Source organism: Rhinatrema bivittatum, chromosome 3 (genome assembly GCF_901001135.1).
Source record: "Rhinatrema bivittatum chromosome 3, aRhiBiv1.1, whole genome shotgun sequence".
NCBI classification, from domain to species: Eukaryota; Metazoa; Chordata; class Amphibia; order Gymnophiona; family Rhinatrematidae; genus Rhinatrema; species Rhinatrema bivittatum.
The window spans coordinates 169857125-169882403 of record NC_042617.1 but is presented as its reverse complement, the minus strand read 5'-3'; the positions used below and the strand labels follow the sequence as shown (position 1 = coordinate 169882403).

At 41.6% G+C, this 25279-nt stretch overlaps 1 protein-coding gene across 5 annotated transcripts in view; it reads left to right on the top strand.

The window, feature by feature from the left end:
• STRN (striatin) overlaps positions 1–25279 on the top strand; it is a 533408-nt gene that overhangs the window by 455784 nt on the left and 52345 nt on the right. For all 5 annotated transcript variants that reach the window (XM_029593931.1, XM_029593930.1, XM_029593929.1 and 2 more), the window contains 2 exons: positions 3958–4005; positions 24363–24484. In XM_029593931.1, coding sequence (XP_029449791.1) covers positions 3958–4005; positions 24363–24484 — 170 coding nt within the window. The remainder of the gene's footprint in view (positions 1–3957; positions 4006–24362; positions 24485–25279) is intronic.

Below are 25279 nucleotides of genomic sequence, written 5' to 3'. Positions count from 1 at the left end.
GCAAGCAATGCCTGTAACTTTGAGAATTTACTATATTCCTTCCATTAAGAATAAGTTGCCTTTGGTTCAGAAGGGAACTCAAAATATAACATCTACTATTCCTCTGCAGTTAAATTTAACAGAAATCTTGGAAACTTCTTAGAGGGACTTGATTGTCCCTGCAACATTGGTAGTTTTGTTCCTGCTTGAGGCAGACAAGAAATGGATGTTAAAAATATTTTTTCGGCATCGTACAGAAAACTTTCTGTGCTTTAAAGTTAATATTTTCCCAGATCTTTCTAGATCTAAGCAGAAAAGAAGGAAACAGTTCTTGCTGTTAAAACCTAGAGTCATTGAGATAGGAGTTATATTCCTGTTCAAGCTTCCTTGCAAGTGTCTTGTAAAATATCATGGTCAATCATACATTTTTTTCCAACCAAATCAGCTCTCCGCCTTTCTTTTCGATAAAATACCTTTACTTAGTAGCTCCTCTCCAGTATCTACTGAGTGAGTGTAAAGTATGACATAAGTTCGCCAGTGAAATAGTTCTAACCTATATAACAGCTTCTTTTTTCCTATTCCAAATGTTTGGATACATTTTTTTCCTCAGATTCTACTCTTGGATCCAATATTGTGGGCTTTGGTTGAGATACTAAAAGCCGGAATATGTTTTTTATTTCCTATTATATACTTTTTAATGTATATTGAAGCATGATAGTTCCTGTCTTGGCTATTATTTTGTATCTTGTTTTCAATCAAGATGTTAATTTCTTGAAAATTTGTTAAATTTCAATTAAAAAAAAAAAATCAACCGTTGCACCTGAAGACTGGAAGGTGGCCAGTGTAACCCCAATATTTAAAAGGGATCCAGTAAACTATAGACCGATGAGCCTGACTTCAGTGTCTGGGAAAAATAGTGGGAACTATTATGAAGAATAAAATCACAGAACATATAGATAGACCTAGTTTAATGGGACACAACCAGCATAGATTTACTGAAGTCTTGCCTCGCAACTCTGCTACATTTTTTTTTTTTTTGAAGGGATAAAGGTGAATCGGTAGATGTGTATTTTTCAGAAGGCATTGACAAAGTCCCTCATGAGATAAGCTTCTAAGAAAACTAAAAAGTCATGGGATAGGAGGTGATCTCCTTTTGTGGATTGCAAACTGGTTAAAAGACAGGAAACAAAATAGGATTAAATGGTCTGTTTTCAGTGGTAAAAGGTAAACAGTGGAGTCCTTCAGGGATCTGTACTTGGTCCTATGCTTTTTAATATATTTATAAATGATGAGTGAGGTGATCAAATTTGCAGATGACCCAATTATTCCAAGTAGTTAAATCACAATCAGATTGTGATAAAATGCAGAAACATTTTGCGAGACTAGAAGATTGGTATCCAAATGACAGATGAAATTTAATGTGCATACAGGGAAAAATATCCCATGCCTTAGTTTCATGATGTTAGGTTCCATATTAGGAGTTACCACCCTGGTAAAAGATCTGGGCATCATAGTTGATATTACATTGAAATCGGCTTAGTGTGCTCTCATGGTCAAAAAAGCAAACAGAATGTTAGAAATTAGGAAGAGAATGGCAAATAAAACAGAAGATGTCTTCATGCCTCTATCATGGTGAGACTGCACCTTGAATACTGTGTGCAATTCTGTTTGCCACATCTCAAAAAGATATAATTGCACTGGAGAAAGTACAGAGAAGAGCAACCAAAATGATAAGGGGCATGGAAAGGCTAAAGAGGTTAGGACTGTTCAGCTTGGAGAAGGCAGCTGAGGGGGGATATGAAAAGGTCTACATAATCATGAAAGGACTTGAATGAGTAAATGTGAATCGGTTATTTATTCTTTTCATAATGCAAGGACTAGGGGGCATTCCATAAATTTAGCAAGCAGCACATTTTAAACAAAACAGAGTTCTTGTTCACTCAACAAACAAGCTTTGGAATTCATTGCAAGATGATGAGATTAAGGCAGTTACTGTAGCTGGGTTTAAAAAGGGTTGAATAAGTTTCTGGAGGAGTAGTCCATAAACTGCTATTAATCAATAGGGAATAGCCACTGCTTGTGGCTGGCATTAGTAGCAAGGGATCTATTTAATGTTGAAGTACTTGCCAAGTACTTGTGACTTGGACTGGCCACGGTTGGAAACAGGATACTGGGCTTGATGGACCCTTGATCTGAGCCAGTATGGGCATATCTTATGTTCTTATGAGCTTGTTTGAATATTTGCCCTGCAAATCTGGCAGCTTCAGATGGGCTGGCAACCATTCTTCCAGAGTGTGCACCAAATCAGCATCAGACCCTGAGATTTGGTCTCAAGGTCATCTAATTTCTCATCAGTCTCCAGTGCTGGTTTCTCTGCATCTTAAGAGCATTCATTTCATCCTTCCCCATGGACGTATGCTGCTCCACATCATCCATCCGTTTGCCCACCTCCATCAAAGCAGTATTTAGCAATCCAAATTGCATATGAATCTTACCAAAATTTGTCTTTAATGTTGTAACCACAGAAGGTGTATCCACCTGAATTAGGCCCACCTCAACATGTTTAGCGGGTGCATCCTTTCCTCATGCATTTGCCATCTTTGCTTTAACTGGGCATGATTTATCCTAGTCTTTTTTCACAGTTCTCTGATTCATCTCAGCCTTGGTGTGACACACTGCTTAGATATCAGTTAGGCTGTCCAAACAAAGTAAGGGAGAGGATTGCAAGCACTTTAGGATTTTATCAGGGTGGCATGCAGTACCAAGCAGACACATGTCTGATTCAGCTAATCACCTCATGTGAATCCTTCAGATTGCATATTTAATTTAATTTTGGATTTCTAGATAGTCATTTTGATATGGATTACAATAAAACTTTACAGGCAGATCACAATAATGTAGAAGGTTTTTATACATGTTAACATATCCTTCACTTAGGCCCAATCTGGTTTAATCTTAGGAAGGGTATGTTAAGGCCCATGATAATAAGGCTATGGCTATATCAGTGGCCCATCTAAGATCAGCTTCTGAGGAGATTTTCAAACTTGTAATGTAGAGTTGGAGCCACAGATTGATATTCTGGTATTTAGATTCCTGATGCAACAGCAAGTTTGAGCAGGCTATTTTTCAGTGTTTCTTTGAGGGCTAGAGTCCAATTCTATGTCCCTTTCTCCCTAGCCTCATTCTTTTCATTTATGGTGTCTTCTCTGGAAGTTTTAACCTGCTAAAGAGTAGTTCTGCCCTGTTAGTAGGACTGTTATCTACCCCCATTTTTTGTTAGAAGAAAACCCTTAGCTAAGTGCCCTATCATTGTTATCTGGTAATTCACCTTGTCTTCAGAGAAAACAAAGTTCCTTACAACATATTCCCTGAAGATAGGGAGGATCATCAGCCACATATACTTCCTCTTCCCCTCCTGGGAGTTGAGCTAATTAATTACAAAATTGAACCACGCTGCAGGAATATGGGACTTGCTGTACATGCTCAGTGGAATCTGTGTTTTCTTATAAAGTTTTAGAAACATGTTCTGTGGTCAGCATCAGATGACCTCACTAATCAGTGTGACGTATTCCCATGTCTTCCAAGCAATTTCATTTTCTAAAACCTTGGCTTGTGGTACAGAATTTGTCGTAGAGAGCTTATCTAAAATTTAATTTACTATTTTATTAATATCACATTTCACTCTGTTTCCTTGCATCTTGGAGTTTTTTTCCCCCAGGACCAGATTTCATAGTACTTCTGCCTTTTGGTTATTTAAAAGCTTATCAGTCTAGTTTCTTTTTACATGTATTACAAGCATGGCATTGAAAAAAATCAGTCACAAAGGTGCATGCTGTGTGACATGCATTAGTAATTTAATCAAGCCAAAAATATAAACTTATCAGTCATCCAGGTAACTTGTACTTTTTCAGAGAAAATATTTTGCATACTTTAAGTTTTGAAATATATACTTAAATGTTCTTTTTTACTTTTGCTTAGGAGTGCCTCTCTTGATGTGGAACCAATATATACCTTTAGAGCTCACAGGTAAGTAAATACATTTGGTTTTTTTTCTTTATGGATATTGCTATTTCACTTTTTACTAAAATGAATCCCAAGGCGGATTACAATAAAGTTAATTACAATTGCAGTTAGAGCTTCATATACAGTAATCTCAAAATTTGTAATCATAAGGGAGCCTTGGAGACATAATGTTAACAGTGGGATAGGGATGGGTATAGTGGGAACAATGCAGGCATCAGTAGACGGAAGAACTTTTTTACTTTTTTTTTTTTTTTTTTTAAACAGTTAAAAGCTCTTGGAGGAGTTGGTAACTTTTTGCAAGAAGGAAGTCTTTATGATGGTAATTGTGTGAAGGCCTGAATGAATAACCAAGCCTTGGCTTGCTTTCTAAAGTTAAGGTAGCTTGTTTCGAGGCTCAAGGGTAGTGGTAATCTTTTCCATAATTTTGGGGCATGGCTACTTAAAGCCCATAGCCTTGCATAAGTGAATTTAGCAGCTGACAAAGGAGAGAGGATGGCCATTTGGGAAGATTGAAGGTCTCTTGTGGGTATGTAAGGAAATAGAAGCTGGGAGAGATACTCAGGGGGACCAGTTTTTTGACTTGAAGTCTAGGCAGAGTTTTGAATAGTATCCTGTGTTTGATCGGGAGCCAGTACAGTTTGAGGATCAGATTTACGTAATCTGTTTTTGCCTTGACCAAAATTCTGATGGCCGTGGGCTGTATGAATTGGAGGTGTTTGTTGTACTGTGAAAAGCTGGCATAAAGAATTACAATATTTCACATGACTAGCAATTAATGCATGTATAATGGTAGTAATGTTGTGTTTCTCAAAGTTATGCGGATGTCAAATCTAGTGTAGGTACATGGAGGTTCTCACCACCTATGAAATGTGGGTCTCTATGGTAAGGTTGTGGTGTAGATGAACCCCAAGGCTCCTTACTGAGTCTTTGGGTGGTAAGGAGATTCCTGAGAGGGAAGGAAACATCATTAAGGGATGATTTTGTTGGCTTAGCTAGAGGAGTTTGTATTTAGTGCGGTTTAGTTTGTGGTTGTTGAGATTAATTACTGAAGAGGTTTGGTCTGGGCCTATTTTCGTATATAGTTGGATGTCATGAGTAAAATGGTGGTATTCAGTATTGAAGGACTGGTTGAGGTTATAGAGATTGGGTGAATGTATATGCTGAATAGGATTTGAGAGAGCACCAAACCCTGGGGTGCTCCTTGGGTGAGGTCTTTTGATGAGAAAGACATTTGACTCATGCAACTGATTGAAATCTGTTTTCCAAGAAGGATTTAAACTTTGTGAGGTCTATGCCTTTAATGCTTATGTCCCTTAGTAGGTAACTCATAAAACTGTGTGTTTAATAGCTGCACTTCAGGTTTGTATTACATGTGGATGTGTCATAGATTAGTATTTGTGAAATAGCTTATGGTCAAGAATTTTTATATTTTTTTCCTCTCCAAACACATTATCCCAAAAACGATGTAGTGAAACAATTTTCTAACATATGAAATTCAATATAATTATGTGTACTGCAGTTCTAGTAGTTTTGGTCCTGGAAAAACTGGATTCTTAATAGGTTGAGATACTTATTAACCCTAACTGCAACCCTTTGTGTTATTTGTTTAATATGCTCCTTGTTATACCTTTTGCTTAATTGTTAAGAACTTTGATTTTGATGATTTTATTTTTGTAATCTCTTAGCCTCAGGTACAAAAATTTTAGATTGTAAGCCCTTTTAGGGGATAGTGAATTACCTATTGTACCTTATTGTAAACCGATGTGATATCTCTTTTTGAAATGAACATCGGTATATATATATAAAAAAAAAAAAATCGGAAATAAATAAATAAATAAATTATAAGAGAGATTCTAACTCCACAGAGGCCTAAAAGGTGACTAAATTGTTTGATTTTGTTTCTAAAAAGTTATCCTTTTAGGTATTTGTCTGACTTCTCAGTACAATACCTCCAGGTCTCATGTAATTGCTACAAATAGTGTGGCTTCTGTGTTTGAAAACTTGATGTGGTTCAAACAGATCCTTGCAGGGAATCCATCTGTATCCTTACCTAATTGGATTAACTTGCAATACATTCAGTATTCCAATGAAATTTGTCTTGGGTTCTCAGAGTAGCAGACTACAAATCTTGAAGATAAGAGGATTACAGGAGGTTTGTGCATAGAGAGCACATAACTTATCATAATGTGTTCTGATTTGTTCACTGAAAAAAAAAGTTAAGGTTGAGATGTCTTATTTAATATTTTCTGAGTCATTGAAAAGTTTTTTCCTCAGTTTATTAAAAAAAAAAAAGTTTCATAGGAAATGGGTTATTTTTAACTAAATAAGTTTCATTAATGTTAAAATATTTTTTTAGTTACTCTGTACTATTGGGTATTTGGGTCAGGGTCCAGAAAGACCCTAGAATTGCACCACTTTTGATTTATGAGGTCTGAATGTACCCCAAACAGTATTAATGATTTTCTTTTTATAAGTAAGAGTTAAAGTATCTGCAAAAAAGGTAATGTAGTACATAAGGTTTTTTATTTATTTAACATTTTTTATATACCGACAGTCGTTGGGAACATCCTATCTGTTTTCCAGACCAAACATCCTATCTGTTTTCCAGACCAAACATCCTATCTGTTTTCCAGACCAAACATCCTATCTGTTTTCCAGACCAAACATCCTATCGGTTTTCCAGACCAAACATCCTATCGGTTTTCCAGACCAAACAGCTGCCACCTTCAGAAATTAGGGATCTGTATGATCTTGAAAGCACATTTACTGCATCAGCTTTACTAAAGTCCAAACTCTAATTACACTTGTTATTTTTGTAATGCAACATTTACTTACTTTCGAAATCTAAATCATTTAAAGTGGTATGAACTGGTTGACTTACCAATGAATATGACCAAAGCTACCTTGACGTTTGGCATCTTTTGGGTGGTCTTATCAGTTGAATATGCATAAAAACTGAATAGTTATTTCTGAGGTTATCTGGTCATAGCAGTGCTGAGCCTGCCGACAAGTAACTGGGAAAGCTACTTCTGGTGCTGTGTATGCAATACCTATTTTATAAAAGAACTGGCTACTATAGTTCTCTGAGGGACCAGCAGGATGATCAGACACACCAAGTGGATGATGATATCTGTCAGTGTGGACTTGAAAGCGTGTTCACAAATGTCTAAAAGAGCCCAAAAGACTAAGCATGCATATCCCACCAGTTTGTTTTTGTCTGCAAACATGTCTGCTGTTTCTTCCTCAATGGAACTACTTTTCCTTTTCAGCAGTTTCTCACTATTTTCATGTTTTTGCCAATCACATTGGTCCCCTATCTAAATCTGTCCCTTTAGTTCCCAAGTTAGGTTTAATGGCACTTGTCAAGTTTTCTTTTCTTTTTTGTCTAAGGCTGTCTATATCAAAATATTTTATTCTCTACATCAGAGCACTGCTCTTTGTTTTTTAACACAGATTTTAAATTCATCTCATCCATTTTCCTCACCATGGCAAAGAAGTCTAGCTGGTTCAAATATTCCTACTGCATCTTCAAGATATCTCTCATGGATCATGAGGTTTGCATATGTTTTGGGGCTATTGCATTGATGTCCTTGCATGTGGCATTTGCTCAAATGGCACTCAAGCCATCAAGCTCCAGCAATTGAAAATGTTGGATGCTGCTAGAGAGAAGTCCAATCCATCTGCATGGAAGGCACTGACGTCTAAGGACACATGAGCTGCACTAACTGCTCCAGATGCTTTGGCACTAAGAGACTCGCTTCACTGCCAAAGCAGAAGCATAAGTTCAAAAGTAGGGAGCTGTCCCATTTGTATCACTTCACCTGAGAAGGGTTCATTGGGTTCAAGTTCAGATCCAAGGAGCCACAATGCTGAGCAAACAGACATACTTCAAAGTATAGGATTAATTCTCAGTCTTTGCCATCTCCCAGGCGGCCATGCCAAGAGAATAGTTTGTCCCCCTCAAAGTCATGACAGCCTCCAAAGGTTCAGTCATCCACTATCACTCTTGGTTACCCAGAGGGACCTCTGCTCTCCTGAGTATACTTGGGTGTTCGCCTCATAAGTTTTTGAGAGAGAGTTGGAAAGAAAAATCTCCAAGGTCTCTGAGGCAACAGGTTTGTCTGTAAACACAAAGCACATTGACACCAGCTGCCAAGCCAAGAGAGCAAGGCCTTGAAACCTGGCACTGAAGATTGTTTTTTGGCCCCAAGACTTGACCTCAGCACTGTCTGCACAGAGTTGAAGCCAAATGGCTTCAAAGAGAGAAATCGTGCCAGTTGTTCAGTGATACTTAGTCTCGGTGGCAAAAGTCATCTCGTAAGACCCTTGAAGACAATGAATGTAGAGTTGGTACCAGTTCAGGATTTTGAATCCACTTCTAAATTAGGTTTCCAGGTCTAAACAATCTTGGTATTACACTCCTGGATCTGAAGATTCAAGTTCTGAAGATTCTCCTGTTCTCTCCTCAAAACACTCTTTTCAGACTAGGAGGTTATCTCCTCTAAAAGACTTCTCCTTCCCAACATTTCTTCAGAGAATAACTTAGACCATCTCCATTAATTTTAGAGGTAGAGGATGAACCCAGAGCACACTTATTTGGCTTTCTCAAGGTACTTAATGTCTGAAAGGGGATGGTAGCCATGCTGGTTCACCATTTCCTTCAGCTTTTACAAAAAAATCTGGGAAACCCCACATTTTGTGGATACCACATACCATGTCCAGCCTGCTCCATGATTCATCAGGCCCCAACTGCTATACTAATCTGTGGTGTTTTGAATCTTCACTCAAAAAGGTCAAGAAGTTGAAAGCTCATTGAGTGCTCTAACCATGTGACTCAGACCTTGGATCTTTTCAGGAGGACATTCTTACATAATATTATGTTGCGTTCCTCAAAGCATCCTGTCAAATGTTTGCACTCCATTCTGGAAGGTGCAAATACATTTTCTGAGGAACTCCCTGAAGAAATGGAAGGAGATTTTCTTTGATGAACTCTGAGAAAGCATCTGGTCCAATTAACCTGTGATACTTTTGAAACAGCATACAGTGCCTTGTTTGTGCAAAGGTTAAGAAAATGGGCTCTCGTAAAATTGAGCATCTGTTTCCCTAACCCGTGTACAGCTAATTCTCCTGGGTACCTGATGCCATGGACGCGCTAGGACGCACAATTTATCCCTAGCGTGTCCTTTTTAGTACGGTGGCTCATTTGTCTACTGCATCAAGTGCCCAGAAGAGAAGATTGTGTGCGCGTTTAAAAAAAAAAAAAGAAGAAAAGTGCATCCAGTTTTTTAGTGCATCGGTATTGCATCAGCCTGCTAGTGTACTTCATTGAGTTTTGGAGATCTCATCTCAAAAAGGCTAAGGACAGATTCAGTTTTGTAAGGAACTGGGGAACCTTTTGGGGAAGGGGGAGTTTCTTCCAAAGGGATGGGCTCCACCAGGGGCGGATTGTGGGAAAATAATGGCCTGGGAGATTTTTCTCCATACTGGCCCATGGGTACCCAATTACACATACAGTTTGGTGAGTCACCAAATACAGAATAAAAGGGACCATAAAATATACACAGAAATGCACAGACAAACTGAACTGGAAATCACAATAAGTTACTATGTAATGCAGCAATGGAACATCAAACAATAAAATCAAGAACTATAAAACATCACAATAGGAAAATCATACTAAAAATATATATTTCAAAACTGCTGATAAATAGAACCTCCAGTAATTTAACTCAGGGAAATTTTCAAAAATTTGTATATAACACCAATAAAATATTTCAAAAAGAGCAGACATCAAATAATATTCAATAATTAAAACTAATAAGGATAGAAAAAATCCCTGGTTCTCCATACCTGGGAATTTTTTATTACAGTCACCTTGAGATTGTCACAAATTAGTTGTTCTCTAGCACAATGGTTCTCAACCTTTTTTTCTGTCGGGACACATCTGACACATGGTTCTTACATGCGTGACACACTGAACACATGACCATCATAGGGCTAAATGTAAAAGTACAGTTTGCATCCACATGAACCCCCCTGACCCACAAATATGGATGTAAAGCAGAATTGACATTCCCTGTACAACTCACCTTACAAAAATATATTCTGGTTCTAGTGTCATCTCAGTAACAGCAACACAAACTCCAAGCAGGCTCAATAGCCCTACCTATGAAAAGACATCAGTTTATCACTAATGCATGTGCTCTTGAGACAATAAAACAAATAAGACCGATATAGTGAAATACCTCACCTCGGTCACATACACAAAACAGCCCTAACATACTCCCAGGACGGGCGGACGCGCGCGCGCGCACACACACACACGTCACCTTCCCGACCAGTCTTTCTCTTACATACACACACACAAATACAGACTTCTCACTGCCATGTTCTATTATACATATACAGACTTCTCACTGCCATGCTGTGTCTCACACACACCTAGGTTTCTTACTCCTATGCTAGCTCTCGCCACATGCACAGACTTCTCATTCCCATAATCACTTTCTCTCTCACAGACACACATACCACCTCTGACCAGTTTCTTTCAATCACACACATGCTCTCACAGACTGGCTGGCTGGCTTTCTCTCTCTCATTTCCTGCACACCCCCCCCCCCCCCCCCGAGCACAAATGCAGCCTCCTTCTCCAGCCCCTGCATGCCAAGAAAGAAGAATCCCATCGACCACAGGAGGCTAATTCTGCTGTCTCCTGTGCCGATTTCTGGCTGCTTCTAATTTTGCTTTGGGCCCACGCTACTGCTCGGGGCTGCCGCCGCTATTTTTTTCATGCGGCATGGCTCTTTCTTCTTACCACACACCCCACTGAACGTCACTTCCTGTTCCGGGCCAGGGGGGCAGGTGCAGGAAGAAGAAAAGGCCCAGCCGCAGTTGCCAGCCTCCACTAACACTGCTGCCGGCCCTTATCCCATTCTTCCACCACCACCAACCTGGGCTCTCGCGTTGCCCGGCCTCCTTTCCTTTTCTTTGACCGCCACTGGCTTGGGCTCCAGCGGTGGCCCATGACCCCTTCTGCTTGGGCTCTGGTGGCACCGACGGTCCTTTGCCCTCATGGCTGTCTTCCGGCTGTGGCAGGATGGCTCTGCCGTGACCCCGCAGGTTTCTCTTCAGGTTGCAGCGCCAGCAGACCCTCTTCTTGTCTTTGGCCGGGAAGTTAAAACAAAAAAAAATCACGTGATGGGAGCGACAGCCCACCAGGGGAAGCCCGATCCCCCGATAGGCCAGTCTGCCCCTGGGCTCCACCTTTAAAAAGGAGATAGAGCAAAAACCCCCATCCCAACCCTTTAAATTAATGCCGACTTAATTTACTACAACCCCCCACCCTCCTGACCCCCCCAAGACCTGCCAAACGTCCCTGGTGGTCCAGCGGGGGTCCAGGAGCGGTCCGGGAACGATCTCCTCGGCTTCGGCCGTCGGCTGCCAGTAATCAAAATGGCGCCGACGGCCCTTTGCCCTCACTACGTCACTGGGACCGACCGCTGCTATTGGTCGGTCTCAGTGACATGGAGAGGGCAAAGGGCCGTCGGCACCATTTTGATTACTGGCAGCCGACGGCCGAAGCCGAGGAGATCGTTCCCGGACCGCTCCTGGACCCCCGCTGGACCACCAGGGACGTTTGGCAGGTCTTGGGGGGGTCAGGATGGTGGGGGGTTGTAGTAAATTGTCGGCAGGTCTTGGGGGGGTCAGGAGGGTGGGGGGGTTGTAGTAAATTAAGTCGGCAGGTCTTGGAGGTGGGTCAGGAGGGTGGGGGTTGTTAATTAATTTAAAGGGTTGGGATGGGGGGTGTTTTTTGGGGGGGGGGGGAAGGGTTCCCATGTATAGCAGTGAATGATCACTATATCCACACTACCAAATAAGTCCTCATATATCACTACCAATCACCAGATGTCATAAATTTTAACACTGGCCAGGTGGAGAGAGTCTGCTTAGCTACAGCCACACCCAGCCTATTAAGAGTCCAGGTAGGTTTGCAACTGAGGGGGAGCCAAGTCACAGCTCATTCCGTCATGGCGACTTCTGTGACTCACCTGTGTGCGGTTCCAGTGGAGGAGATCTGCAAAGCTGCAACATGGAGTTCTTTCCACACCTTCGCAGCTCATTATTGTCTGGACAGGGATGGCTGCTGGGATAGCAGATTCGGCCAGTCTTTCTTCAAGAACCTCTTTCAGCTGTGAACCCAACTCTTCTGACCTCAAGCACCTGGTTTGGGTTCAGACTGTCCCCGCTGTTACCAACAGCATCTCTATTGTTATGCTCGTTAGCACCTGTTTGGTGTTTGGTCCCATTCTTTTTCGGGGCCAGCCTGCAACTAGGGATTCACCCACATGTGAGGACTCCCATCCTGCTTGTCCTAGGAGAAAGCAAAGTTGCTTACCTTTAATAGGTGTTCTCCTAGGACAGCAGGATGTTAGTCCTCAGGAAACCCATCCACCACCCCGCGGAGTTAGGTTCCCATAGTTTATTTTATTTTTATTGTAATCTACTTACAAGACTGATGAGATCCCGCGTAGATAGTGACATGCTGGGCATGCTCAGTGTGTTCTGTGCCGGGCTCCGTCTGATATCATCACCCACATGTGAGGACTAACATCCTGCTGTCTTGGAACACCTGTTACATATAAGCAACTTTGCTTTCTCTGAGGAGCTAGCTTTGTTTACTGGATCTCTAGGAGCTGTACACTCGAGTCAGAGGAGGTATCAGATTTGTGATAAGAGCATAGCACTTCCAGTACCACATGCTGCCCCTTGGCCTTCTAATAGCCCTGCAAGTTTTCATGACGTATCTAGCTGTTGTCACAGCTTATTTACACAAACTAAGGGTTCATACTGAACAATTGGTTGATCAAAAACAGATTTTGGTCACTAGAAAACAAATCAATGTGCGTCACTATCTGGACACTGGCGTCATCAAGGTTTGTCAGTTACGCCGTCTCTTATCAGCTATTCATCTTAATTGGTATTAATTTGGGCTCTGGTATGTATAACTTGAGCCTTGTCCTCTCTCCTCATGGACAGAACCAGTGATGTGGCTGCAGAGGGAGAGAGAATGAGTATGGGTCAGCAGATCTTAGTTTATTTCATATTGAGAATACTGATTCTGATAATACATAGCTCCTATGGCATATTTTTATATGAATAGGCAATATAACACAAACCTGTGTGTATAACATTTTGTAAAGATTTAATTTAACAAATTTTTATCAAAAGATCATTTAAAATGTTTATCAACAATACAATATAAGACAATATACATTATCCATATAAACCTCATTCATTCTCCACATACATACCCAATACAATACATAACATATATATCACACAAATTTCATGGAATAGAAGATATGGAAGGATCAAACCACCTTGGATGATATAAAATGTGAAATATCTGGATAATTTGGGGGAAGTGTTCATTTAATTATTTAATTGTTTTGATACATTGTTGTGTATCCCCAAAAAATCCAGGGGGCTTCGTCCAATTCTGGACCTACGTGCCCTCAACAAGTACTTCCAGCGGGAAAAGTTCAAGATGGTAACCTTGGGCTCGCTTTTACCTCTTCTACAAAGAGGAGACTGGCTCTGCTCTCTGGACCTCCAGGACGCATACACACACATTGTGATATCTCCAGCTCATTGCAAGTACCTCAGGTTTTTAATAGGCCCAAAGCACTATCAATACCGCGTGCTTCCGTTTGGCCTAGCATCGGCACCACGAGTCTTTACCAAATGTCTCGAAGTTGTCGCAGCCTTTCTCAGGAAAGAAGGTGTTCACGTCTACCCCTATCTAGACGACTGGTTAATCAGGGCACCAACTGTACAGTTGCCCACAGGAAGAGCACTCAGTTATTTGTCACTTTCCATCCCAATAAATTAGGGCAACCTGTGGGTAAGCAGACTCTCTCCTCCTGGTTGACGGACTGCATATCTTTTTGCTATCAGCAAGCAGGCATTCCTTTTCAAGACCATGTTAAAGCACACTTTGTGAGGGCCATGGCGACTTCAGTAGCACACCTAAGATCGGTGCCTCTTCCTGACATTTGCAGGGCTGCCACCTGGAGCTCTCTCCAAACCTTCGCAGCCCACTATTGCTTGGAAAAGCCGGAAAACAAGATTCCATCTTCGGCCAGTCTGTCCTGCGTAACCTATTTCCAACGTGACGTACCAACACCCTTCCGCCTGCCCGGTGGGGTTCAGGATGCCCTCTACCAAATTCCACCCCAGTTGTTGTGCCTGTTGCACGCCGTTGGGTATATTTGGTGCATTTTCGGACATCCTCAGGTCGGTACTCACCCATATGTGAGGACTACCATCCTGCTTGTCCTGTGAGAAAGCAAATGTTGCTTACCTGTAACAGGTGTTCTCACAGGACAGCAGGATGTTAGTCCTCACGAAACCCGCCCGCTGCCCAGTTCGTAGCATTTTGTTCTTTTATTTTTTCGGCACTGGCTGTAGCTATCAAATGAGACTGAAGGGGGACCCCTGCTGGCTGCAGGGCTAGTGCCATGCTGGGCATGCCCAGTAGGGGCCAGTCAAAGTTCTTGAAACTTTGACAGAAGTTTTCCGTGATTGGGCTCCATCCTGATGATGTCACCCATATGTGAGGACTAACATCCTGCTGTCCTGTGAGAACACCTGTTACAGGTAAGCAACATTTGCTTTCTGTATTTTGGGTGACTAACTAATAGGCTCATCAACATGCATTTGCATGTGATGAGAGCTATTAGCTTCGGGGGTTGGCCGCTCGTTTTCCACGTGCTATTACCCCTTACAGTATAAGGTGTAATAATAGCGCATCAAAAACACACAGTTAAACGGTGCGCTCAGCTGAGCGCACCGTTCTGTATCAGCCTGTCTAATAGTCTCTGCCATTACTCCTGCCTTTCACACTCCCAGCCTACCCCATCATCTGTTTCTCTCTTAAATTTTTCTCCCTCACAATCATGATTTCTATCTCTCATCTTTATACCCCATCACACCTCTTTCTCTCGTTCTCTCCCCCATGATCACTTCTGACAGTGATCCTCCCTCCCCCCCTTTCACCACCTCTGAATTTGTCCCCGTCTGCCCCACTTACTTCGAGTACCACTTCTGGCTCTTTCATTTCCCTCCCCATCATCTCTGATTTTCTTATACCCCCTTACTTCCTTTTCTTCAGTTCTTTCAACTCCCTTCTTTCTTCCTATTCCTAGCTCTCTTGTGCTCCCTCCATTCCCCCCATACTATTTCACTTCCCCCACCCTCTCATGCAATCCTCTATCGTGGCATTCCCCTTACTCTCTTTATACCCCCACCCTAGTTCTGGTTCCCTCACACCTGCTGCAAAACACATAGCTTAAAAATTGGTGTCATACACCAGTTTTCATTCGTGACTTCAGTGAGATGGAGAGAACCTACATTCATCCCTTTCCTCAACTCTCCCAACAGTCATCCTTTTTCACATTACTCCCTCAGAAGTATTCATCTCCTCTTGCACTGCCTCATCCCCCAAGCATTCACATTCCTCACCTCCCCAATATTTACTTCTGACTGTCTTCCTTTCCCCCCCCCCCCCCCCCCAAGAATTTACCAGCTGTATTCACCCCATTCTCCTCTAATTCCTTTTCAACTTTCACTCACCTTCCCTTGACACATCTTTCTGATTTATGTAGAGCTCCAAGTTACTCCATTTGCCCCTTCTGCTCTCAGTTGAATTCCAAGTCCTGGGAGCACAGTGATCTGTTCATCCTGGAATGGTGTCCATTCTAACCCTTCCCCTCAGGACAGCAAAACAGAAGGCCCCCAAATTAAGGTGCACAGAATGGGTAGGGCTGGAGCAGGGAGCTAACTGGCTCCAGCCTCTCCTTTCCTGTCCTCTGCAGTGCTGTCCAGTTGCCATGCAGACAGGATGATAAGAGCTGCATTTTACACATGAAAGAGCCACATGTTGGCCACCCTCTGCTAGTCTTCTGCACCAGGTGGTGATGAGAAGGCAGACTCGCTGCAGAGGTTTTCTCCATTCTTGGTGAGACAAGTCTTCTATATAATATCCTCTGATTCTCAGGACCAAGCATCAATGGTACTTGGCTGCTTTTTGGCTGAGGTTGGGTTATAAAATTCTGCAAGAACTATTTCTCTCAAAACCAAACAGGTTGGGATTTTCTGCAACTTTAATCGTGCAAAACAGAGAGAATGGATCGACATTCTCTCTAGCACTCATGCCCTGAATTTTGGAAGGGATGTAATTTGATTACTTGATTTTTCAGATAAAATATCTCAACTCCTAGCTTCTAGAAAGGAATCCACTAGGGCAGTGATGGCGAACTCCAGTCCTCGAATGCCACAAAAAGGCCAGGTTTTCAGGATATCCACAATGAATATGCATGAGAAGGTCAGGTCAGTGCTCGGCCTCCCCACCCGGGGGACCCCAACGCCAGCCGCGCGCGCCGAGGCCCAATCCGGCGGTCACAACGAGGTAAAGCGCTAAGGCCCGCCCAAATAAAAAACTTACCAGCCAACCAGAGAAAGCCCGACAGGGCTTTAAATCACGACTGCAGGCGCCATTACCTCCTTTTCCTCCTGCACCACGCGGCGACCGAAGACCTGCGCGACTGGCGCCGGAGCCCCACCGGGGGAAGGTCGGGTCAGTGCTCGGCCTCCCCACCCGGGGGACCCCAACGCCAGCCGCGCGCGCCGAGGCCCAATCCGGCGGTCACAACGAGGTAAAGCGCTAAGGCCCGCCCAAATAAAAAACCTACCAGCCAACCAGAGAAAGCCCGACAGGGCTTTAAATCACGACTGCAGGCGCCATTACCTCCTTTTCCTCCTGCACCACGCGGCGACCGAAGACCTGCGCGACCGGCGCCGGAGCCCCACCGGGGGAAGGTCAGGTCAGTGCTCGGCCTCCCCACCCGGGGGACCCCAACGCCAGCCGCGCGCGCCGAGGCCCAATCCGGCGGACACAACTCAACGAAAATATATAAAAAGACAAACTAAACAATTAATAAAAGCAGGGAAACACGCTAAGACCCGCCCTAAATTAAAGTAGCCAGCCATCCAGTTAAAGCTCGGCAGAGCTTTAAATCCCACCTAGCTAGGCGTCGCGCGCCGAGCGTCGCGCGCCGAAGGAGCACGACAAAGGGGCTTGCCCCTTTGTGTGCCCCTTCGTGTGAACCTGAGTACAACAAGAAACCACCTATGCTAAACGACTCGGCCACACAACCCAGCCTACACTTCCGAAGCACGCTACATCAACTTCATCCAACCATTTGTCCAGCGACCTCATTCTTCAGGGCCCATACACATACCTGCTTCTCCAGCATTCATCCAGCCTCCAGCCTCTTCAGCATTCATCCAGCATTCATCTAGCCTCCAGCCTCACCAGCATTCATCCAGCCTCACCAGCATTCATCCAGCCTCACCAGCATTCATCCAGCCTCTCCAGCATTCATCCAGCCTCTTCCAGCATTCATCCAGCCTCTTCCAGCATTCAGTCAGCCTCTCCAGCATTCAGTCAGCCTCTCCAGCATTCAGTCAGCCTCTCCAGCATTCAGTCAGCCTCTCCAGCATTCAGTCAGCCTCTCCAGCATTCAGTCAGCCTCTCCAGCATTCAGTCAGCCTCACCAGCATTCAGTCAGCCCTTTCCAGCATTCAGTCAGCCCTTTCCAGCATTCACTCAGCATTCAGTCCAGCATTCAGTCAGCCTCACCAATATTTAGCGCAGCATCTTCAATATCGCAACATTGCTCCCATCCAACTGAACCACAACAATGCACCTCTGCACCATACCCAAAATCTGGCACAATCTCAGAAAGCATACAAAACCTGCAATTCATCACATCGCACGACAACAAAGGCTTTTACCAATAATGATATCACCTATAACACAAATCCTAGGACTCTCTTTATTTACCTTAACTCTATTCAACGCTCAGTCTCTTTCCAAAAAAATGGACATCCTTAGTGACTATCTCATAGAAGTCAACCCAGATATCTGTGCAATTACAGAGACATGGCTGAAAACACACAGATACTGTACTTACAAATCAGCTGCCCATTCAATCTTATGACTTATTTTCTGTCCCCAGACCCAAAAAAAGAGGTGGGGGACTCCTCCTTGCAGCAAAAAAAGGTCTTAATATAACCTTACAACTTACCAATGCCTCCACCAAACTAGAATTCTCCCTCTTTAAATCGGATCAAATCCAAATAGCTTTAGTCTACGCCCCACCAGGTACCTTAGAACTGGATCCCTCCCCACTGATCGAACTTATAGCCAAACACATAAACACTGACAAACCTGCTATAATCCTCGGAGACTTTAATTTACATGTAGACGCTACTCCACAATCCATCAACTGCCAAACTTTCCTTTCCTTACTCAACCATTTGGGCTTCGCTCAAATTATCAACAGTCCTACCCACAAGGCAGGCCACACTTTGGACCTCATCTTTATTAACGAACCCTTCAACATTCACACCAACCCCACTTGCTTACCAGTTCCATGGTCAGACCACAGAGTCATCCACACAACCCTTAGGATCAACAACCCACCACCTCAAATCACTACCAAATCCACCATCCAATTCAGGAAACCTTGCTCTCTAGACATACTCAGTGAAAAGATGTCCGAAGCTTTAAATCAACTTGACCTCACAGACGCAACAACTGCTACCACCTCTTGGATCAATATTAACAACACAATTGCAGATAAAATCTGCCCAACTACAACCAAAACCATACAACCTACATTAGACAATAGAAAACCTTGGTTTACAGCCGAACTTAAATCCCTTAAACAATCTCTTAGAAAAAAAGAACAAAGCTGGAGAAAAAATTCAACCACTTCGACACAAACCATCTACAAATCCCACCTCAACACCTACAAGAATACTATCCTTAGAACAAAGAAAGAATTCTACGCAAAAAAAATACACAACTTCATTTTCGACTCAAAGGCTCTTTTTTCTTACGTCTCCTCTTTAACCAAACCATCTCCGCCCACTATCCCAGACCACCAAGCTCTCAACAAAGCAAACGAACTAGCCAACTACTTCAAGACAAAAATCACTAACATTACCCATTCAATTACATCCAACAGCCCCACTTTAACACACCATCTTACAACAGTGCCGCAACAAAACACAAGCCTGGACTCATTCGAACTCACTTCTTCACTGGAGATTGAAAATACACTCAAACTCAAACCATCCTCACACCCATCAGACCCATTACCAACAAATCTCCTCATTGCCATACCAAACACCATCTCAAAACCAATAGCAGAAATTATCAACACATCCCTGTCTCAAGGCTTAGTTCCTAATCAGTTAAAATTGGCAATCCTGAAACCATTACTAAAGAAACCAAACGCTTCTCCATCAGACCCAGCTAACTTCCGACCTATCGCAAACTTACCACTCATCGCCAAACTGATGGAAAAAATTGTCAACAAGCAACTGTCAGAATATCTGGAAGATAATAACATTCTATCCCCGGCTCAATATGGCTTCCGAAAACGACTAAACACCGAATCTCTCTTATTATCGCTCACTGATACCATCCTCGTGAACCTCGAGAAAAAACAATCTTACCTGCTGGTTCTACTTGATCTTTCTGCGGCGTTTGATACGGTAAAACATACTACACTTATAGACCAACTAGCTAATATAGGGATCAAAGGCACAGCTCTCAGATGGTTTCACTCCTTCCTAAGCAACAGATTCTACAAAGTAAGGATAAACAACAAAGAATCGCATCCAATCCTTACAGAGCAAGGAGTCCCGCAAGGATCCTCACTTTCTCTCACCCTATTCAATATCTACCTCCTCCCTCTCTGCCACCTACTCTCAAACCTCAAGCTTACCCATTACCTCTATGCAGACGACATTCACATCATTCTCCCAATTACAGAATCCCTTCAAAAAACCATCACTTACTGGAACGAATGCCTACAACCCATTAAGGAATTACTCTCAAGCCTCAACCTAGTATTGAATGCCAATAAAACCGAGATGCTCATTGTCTCTCAAGATCCCCTCACAATCTCTGCTAGCCTCTCTCTACCAAACGCTAATAACATGTTCTCAACTGACGTCAGAGACCTTGGAGCATGGCTTGACAATCATCTTAACCTAAAAAAGTTCGTAAACAATACCACAAAGGACTGCTTTTACAAACTGCAAGTCCTCAAAAAACTTAAACCCCTCCTTTACTTCTCCGACTTCAGGCTAGTACTACAATCCATTATATTATCTAAGCTCGACTATTGCAACTCCCTGCTACTAGGTCTTCCCAACAACACGATCAAACCATTACAGATGGTACAGAATTCTGCTGCCAGAATTCTAACAAGCACTAACAAAAAAGATCACATCACCCCAATCCTTAGTAACCTACATTGGCTTCCCATTAAACAAAGGATACTCTATAAGGTACTCACAATCATCCACAAAGCGACAAACAAAATAGCTCCCATCACGTTAAGCTCTCAACTCCAACCGTACACATCTTCTAGACCAATCAGAAGCGCTTACAAAGGAACACTGCATGCCCAACAAGTAAAATCATCACTGAGCAAAAGAGCGCTATCCTTAGCAGGCCCCCACCAGTGGAACATGCTCCCCCCAAATCTAAGACTTGAACCCAATCATCAAGAGTTCAAAAAAAGACTAAAGACTCTTCTTTTCCAACAAGCCTTCCCAGTCTCTCAATCCTACCAAGACGGAAAGCCTTCCCAAATAAGAAGCATCCCCTAATTTAGGTCACCGTACCAAGTCCTACCTTCAGGTCTCTGCAAATGGACTACAATCTTTGAGTTCTAAAAATTCGTCTTATTTTATTATTTATATTTTCCTCTGCAACTGGACTACAATATCTAAGTTCAAAAATTCAAAAACTCATTTTATCTTATTTACATCTGGCATGGTTAATATGTCACTATATCCAAGTTAAATAGTTAAATTATACAGATTATATTACACAATTTTATTAATTACAATGTTAATCTATAATATTTATTATCATTATGTTTTATTGTCATCCAGTTATATTGTTACATATGTGCCACTGTTCTGTGTAAAGCCCCTTATCTTGTTGGGCAGTTTATTGTTATATGTAAACCGGAGTGATTTGTAGTCTCTATAAGAACCTCGGTATATAAAAAAAATTAAAAATAAATAAATAAATAAATGAGATAGATTTGCATACATTGGAGGCAGTTCATGCAAATTCATTGTGGATGTCCTGAAAACTTGGCCTGTTTGTGGCACTCAAGGACTGGAGTTTGCCATCCCTGCACTAGGGGGGGGGGTCTTATGGTCTCAAATGGGAGGTGGTTTGCCATTCGCTGAGAGAACAAGACCATACTTTGTTTCTTGTTCTACAGAAAATCTGCTAGATTATCTTCATGTTTTGGTGTTCAATCTCAAAACCAACTTTGTGATTGGAAACCCTATTGTGTAGTCTTAACTTGTCAGATTTATGCAGAACTTCCTTCAATTGAAGTCTCCCATGAAGCCTCCTGCTATGTTATGGGGCATCAGCATGGATTTTATTCAGTGGATGAAAGCCCCTTTTAAGGCTCTGAACTCTTGTTCTAGAGGAGGTTCTAGAGACAAAGTCACTAAGCACTTCGGTTTACAGAGAACAATTGAAATGACTGAAAGTGAGTCTTACATAACCTAAATGATTCTTGATGAGTCATTTCGGTAGGCCGTGTAATTCAGCTTCAGTCCATAGTGACTTACTCATCTTACATTAGATTTTATCCTGATAGATGCTTCAAATATATCCTAAGGTCTGCTTAAGGTGGTGTTGGAATTTGACCTTAGTCAATTGTCCTTACAACTTTTTTCCTAGGCCACAGGCCAATAAGGGTGAAGCAGCTCTATACCTGAAACTGCAAAAGAGCTACTGCCTTCTGTCTGGAGCAGACTGAAGACCTTAGAAAGTCCATCCAGTGTTGGGTGTTTTATTAACCACAATAGCTCTAGCAATGTAGTGACAAAACATACTGTTTCCAGTTGGGCAGTGGAATGCATCTCTTATTATCTTGAAAAATGTAAACCACCACTATTTTAAGACCATGGTGACATTAGCTACTATTAAACTTTCCTGGGGTTAGTATCTCCAGATGGGTTTATTTTGCATACACTGTGGCAGTAATAGACCTCACATATAAACCAGATTATGTTGGATACAATCTGTCTCTCAAATTTACTGCTAGTGCTTGCCTCAATACTTGGTTCTTCTGGAGTTCATAGGATGTAATGCAGAGGCAACATATCAAGATGTGCTTGGAAGTTCCTTTTAATCAAGCCTTTGGCACCCAATATAACTGGAACTATTTCTGTATTTTGCTGTCAGTTTCGTAGTCTTTACTGCATCATTTGGGACTTAAGGAATTTCTCTCTCCTTATGGTCTATGGAATAGTCACTTAGAAGTGGCACATTCATCACCCTACCATTCTTCTGTTTTTCTTCTTTATCACAATGTCCGGTTTTCTTGGATCAAGCTTTTTATTGGTTAGAATGGAAATGTTCTAGGTGATCACAACTTCTTCATTCTCTACAGTTCTACTGAGATTGTTAATCCCAGTGCTGTTCTGCTACAATAATGTTATAGTCACATAGTTTCCAGTAATTAGCCATGCTACCTTATGCCTTTCCTGTATACAGGACTTCTGACAGCATGTTGCACCCAATTCTGTTTCATAGAATCTTCATTTCTGCTTACTGGGTTTTTATCTATGCAGGCTGTGAACATCCATAGTTCTGTCCTGTACTGCAATAACCTTTAAGTTCATCTCTCCTTAACCATTCCCGTGTTAGGTTTTGATCTACTTGTGGTTGCAGAAATAATTCTGTATTTTCCACTGTTTATGCTTTAGCCAATTTTTTCTTGTTTGCTAGCCCATTCTCTATTTTTCTTTACTACTTTTGTTAATTCTCTTTTCCCAAGGGTACTGATAGATTCTCACTCATTCCTTCTAGTCATTAGGTTGTCCAAACATAAGGATGAAAATCATTTTCGTACTTTAGCATATTTTGAGTATTTAGATTGGTTAATGCTGTTGGGTATACTGGGAGAGGCCTATAATAACTCTGTATGTGTAAACTATTTCTGTAAGACCCATTCCACCTTCAACTCTTGGAGTGTACAATTTTTTTTATGTAAACCTGGCTATAACATAACTGAGAGAAACAGGAAGAATCATCCATGTACAGTAAAGACTTTACTAGAAAACACTGGAACTTCTTTCTGGTTGGTGCCACATGGTCATATGACCCACTTATCTGACTGAACTAGCCTCAGAGATTACCAGTTGCTGATGAGCAATTTTGCTTTAGAAGTACTATATATCTTGGCTATACTATGTATCTTGGCTGTGCAAATCAAAGGCACCCTGAAAGAGAGACTATGGTAAAAGCTCAAGTCCAATCCAGCTTGCCCATATCTAGCAAAAAAAAAAAAAAATAATAATAATAATAATGATCACCTATTGGAGGAGGGAGAAGGAATTCATGTAATTTGTTTTGCTAAATGTTGAAACCTAGTGATTAAAACTATAGCATGTCCATTTCAGTGCAGGTAGATAGTCTTTTCCTAGTAATGTAACTGTATAAAAACACAGGGAAGAATCTGTTACCGCACAGGATTGTTCTTCGATACATTTGGAAAGCATTCTTCAGATTCAGGAAGTCTTGCGAATGAATTACATGAACCTTTAATAGGAAAATTCTCTGTGATGGGACAAGATTGTTTTCTATACATTTGGAAGGCATTCTTCAGATTCAGGAGGTCTTGTGAATGAATTATAAGAATCTTTAATATAAAGTGTTATTAATAGATGTATAATCTTTAAAAAGGAATTTTGATGTATTAATAAATAGATAAAAAATGTAGGCAGAATTTTAGATATTGAGATGTCTCTATTTTTAATAGTATGAATGTGAGTTTTTAGTGGGCTCATAGAGTGATTATATATAGATGAGAAATTATCGTGCAATAGGGTATTCACGTATTGTGAGATTGTATCTTTGCCATTTAGTTATTTATGTACGTGTGTTTTGTCTATGAAGTTGCTGTAAAAATTTGTACATGTTTTAATTTCTGTAAATTTTTGTGTATCTCTCTCTGGTTATGCCAGAGAGAGATACAGATTTATATTGAATACAGATTTATATTGAATACAGATTTATATTGAATACAGATTTATATTGAGTAACGTGCAGTGTCACCTGCTTAATTGTTTAAAACCCATGAGCTAGTACCAAATGGTTAATAAAGTTTGTTTGCACTCGAAAATGACTGTTGCTGTTCCAGTAGAACAGTTTTATCATTGTAAACTTTTGATCTCCTCAGAGGTCCAGTGCTGTGTGTGGTAATGAGCAGCAATGGTGAGCAGTGTTACAGTGGAGGAACTGATGGTATTATCCAGACTTGGAATACGCCAAACCCAAATGTGGATCCCTATGATTCTTACGGTATGTATGTGTGTCTGAGTTAGCCAGGAGAATTACCATGAGCCCTTAGCTTCTCTCTTCTTCCTCTAATTGTGCTTATCATGCTCCTGATCACTGATGGCATGGTAGCAAAAAGGAAGAGGAAATGAAAACACAAAAGGCAACCATTTAAATGTGCACTACGATTTAGTTGGAAACAGGACCTGCTTAGAAATAAAGTACAGTAGTTTCCATCCTCTTTTTTTTTTTTTTCTTGCATTGCCATAAAGGCTGTCAGCCTACTTGCAACAAAAATTCCATGAAGTTGAAATACTGTGCATTTTAAATTTGTTGCCAAGTAAGGGTCATTCTGCTTTTAGTTAAAAAAAAAAAACCAACAAAAAAACCTTATTAAAATTGCATTGCATTCTGCTAGCTGAATTCTGCTTCTTAGGCTGGCAGGTGCTGAGGATAGCAAAGAGGCAACACTCGGTTATCAGAAGGGGGCACTCTATATTGATGCTTGTTAGTGGACTCAAGAAAGCACTTATGCTGGATTCTGGAGGTTGCTGTGTAGTATGCTTCTCATCCAGAAGGCATGGCAGGGCTAGGTGGGGAGAGGAAAAGAAATAGTTGGGTGGATGTCCCACTGGGTCACTGCAAATGAAGGCTTTTGGTACTGTAACTTTAGTTTGGGGTAGGTGTCAATTGAATTGGAAGCTGAAAGGAGCAGGAGGAAACTGCTGAGGGAAAAGAAATTTCTTCTTTTTTTTTTTAATCCTTTTTATTAGAGCAAGTACTATATCACTCTTACAATAACAACAATAAAACATAATG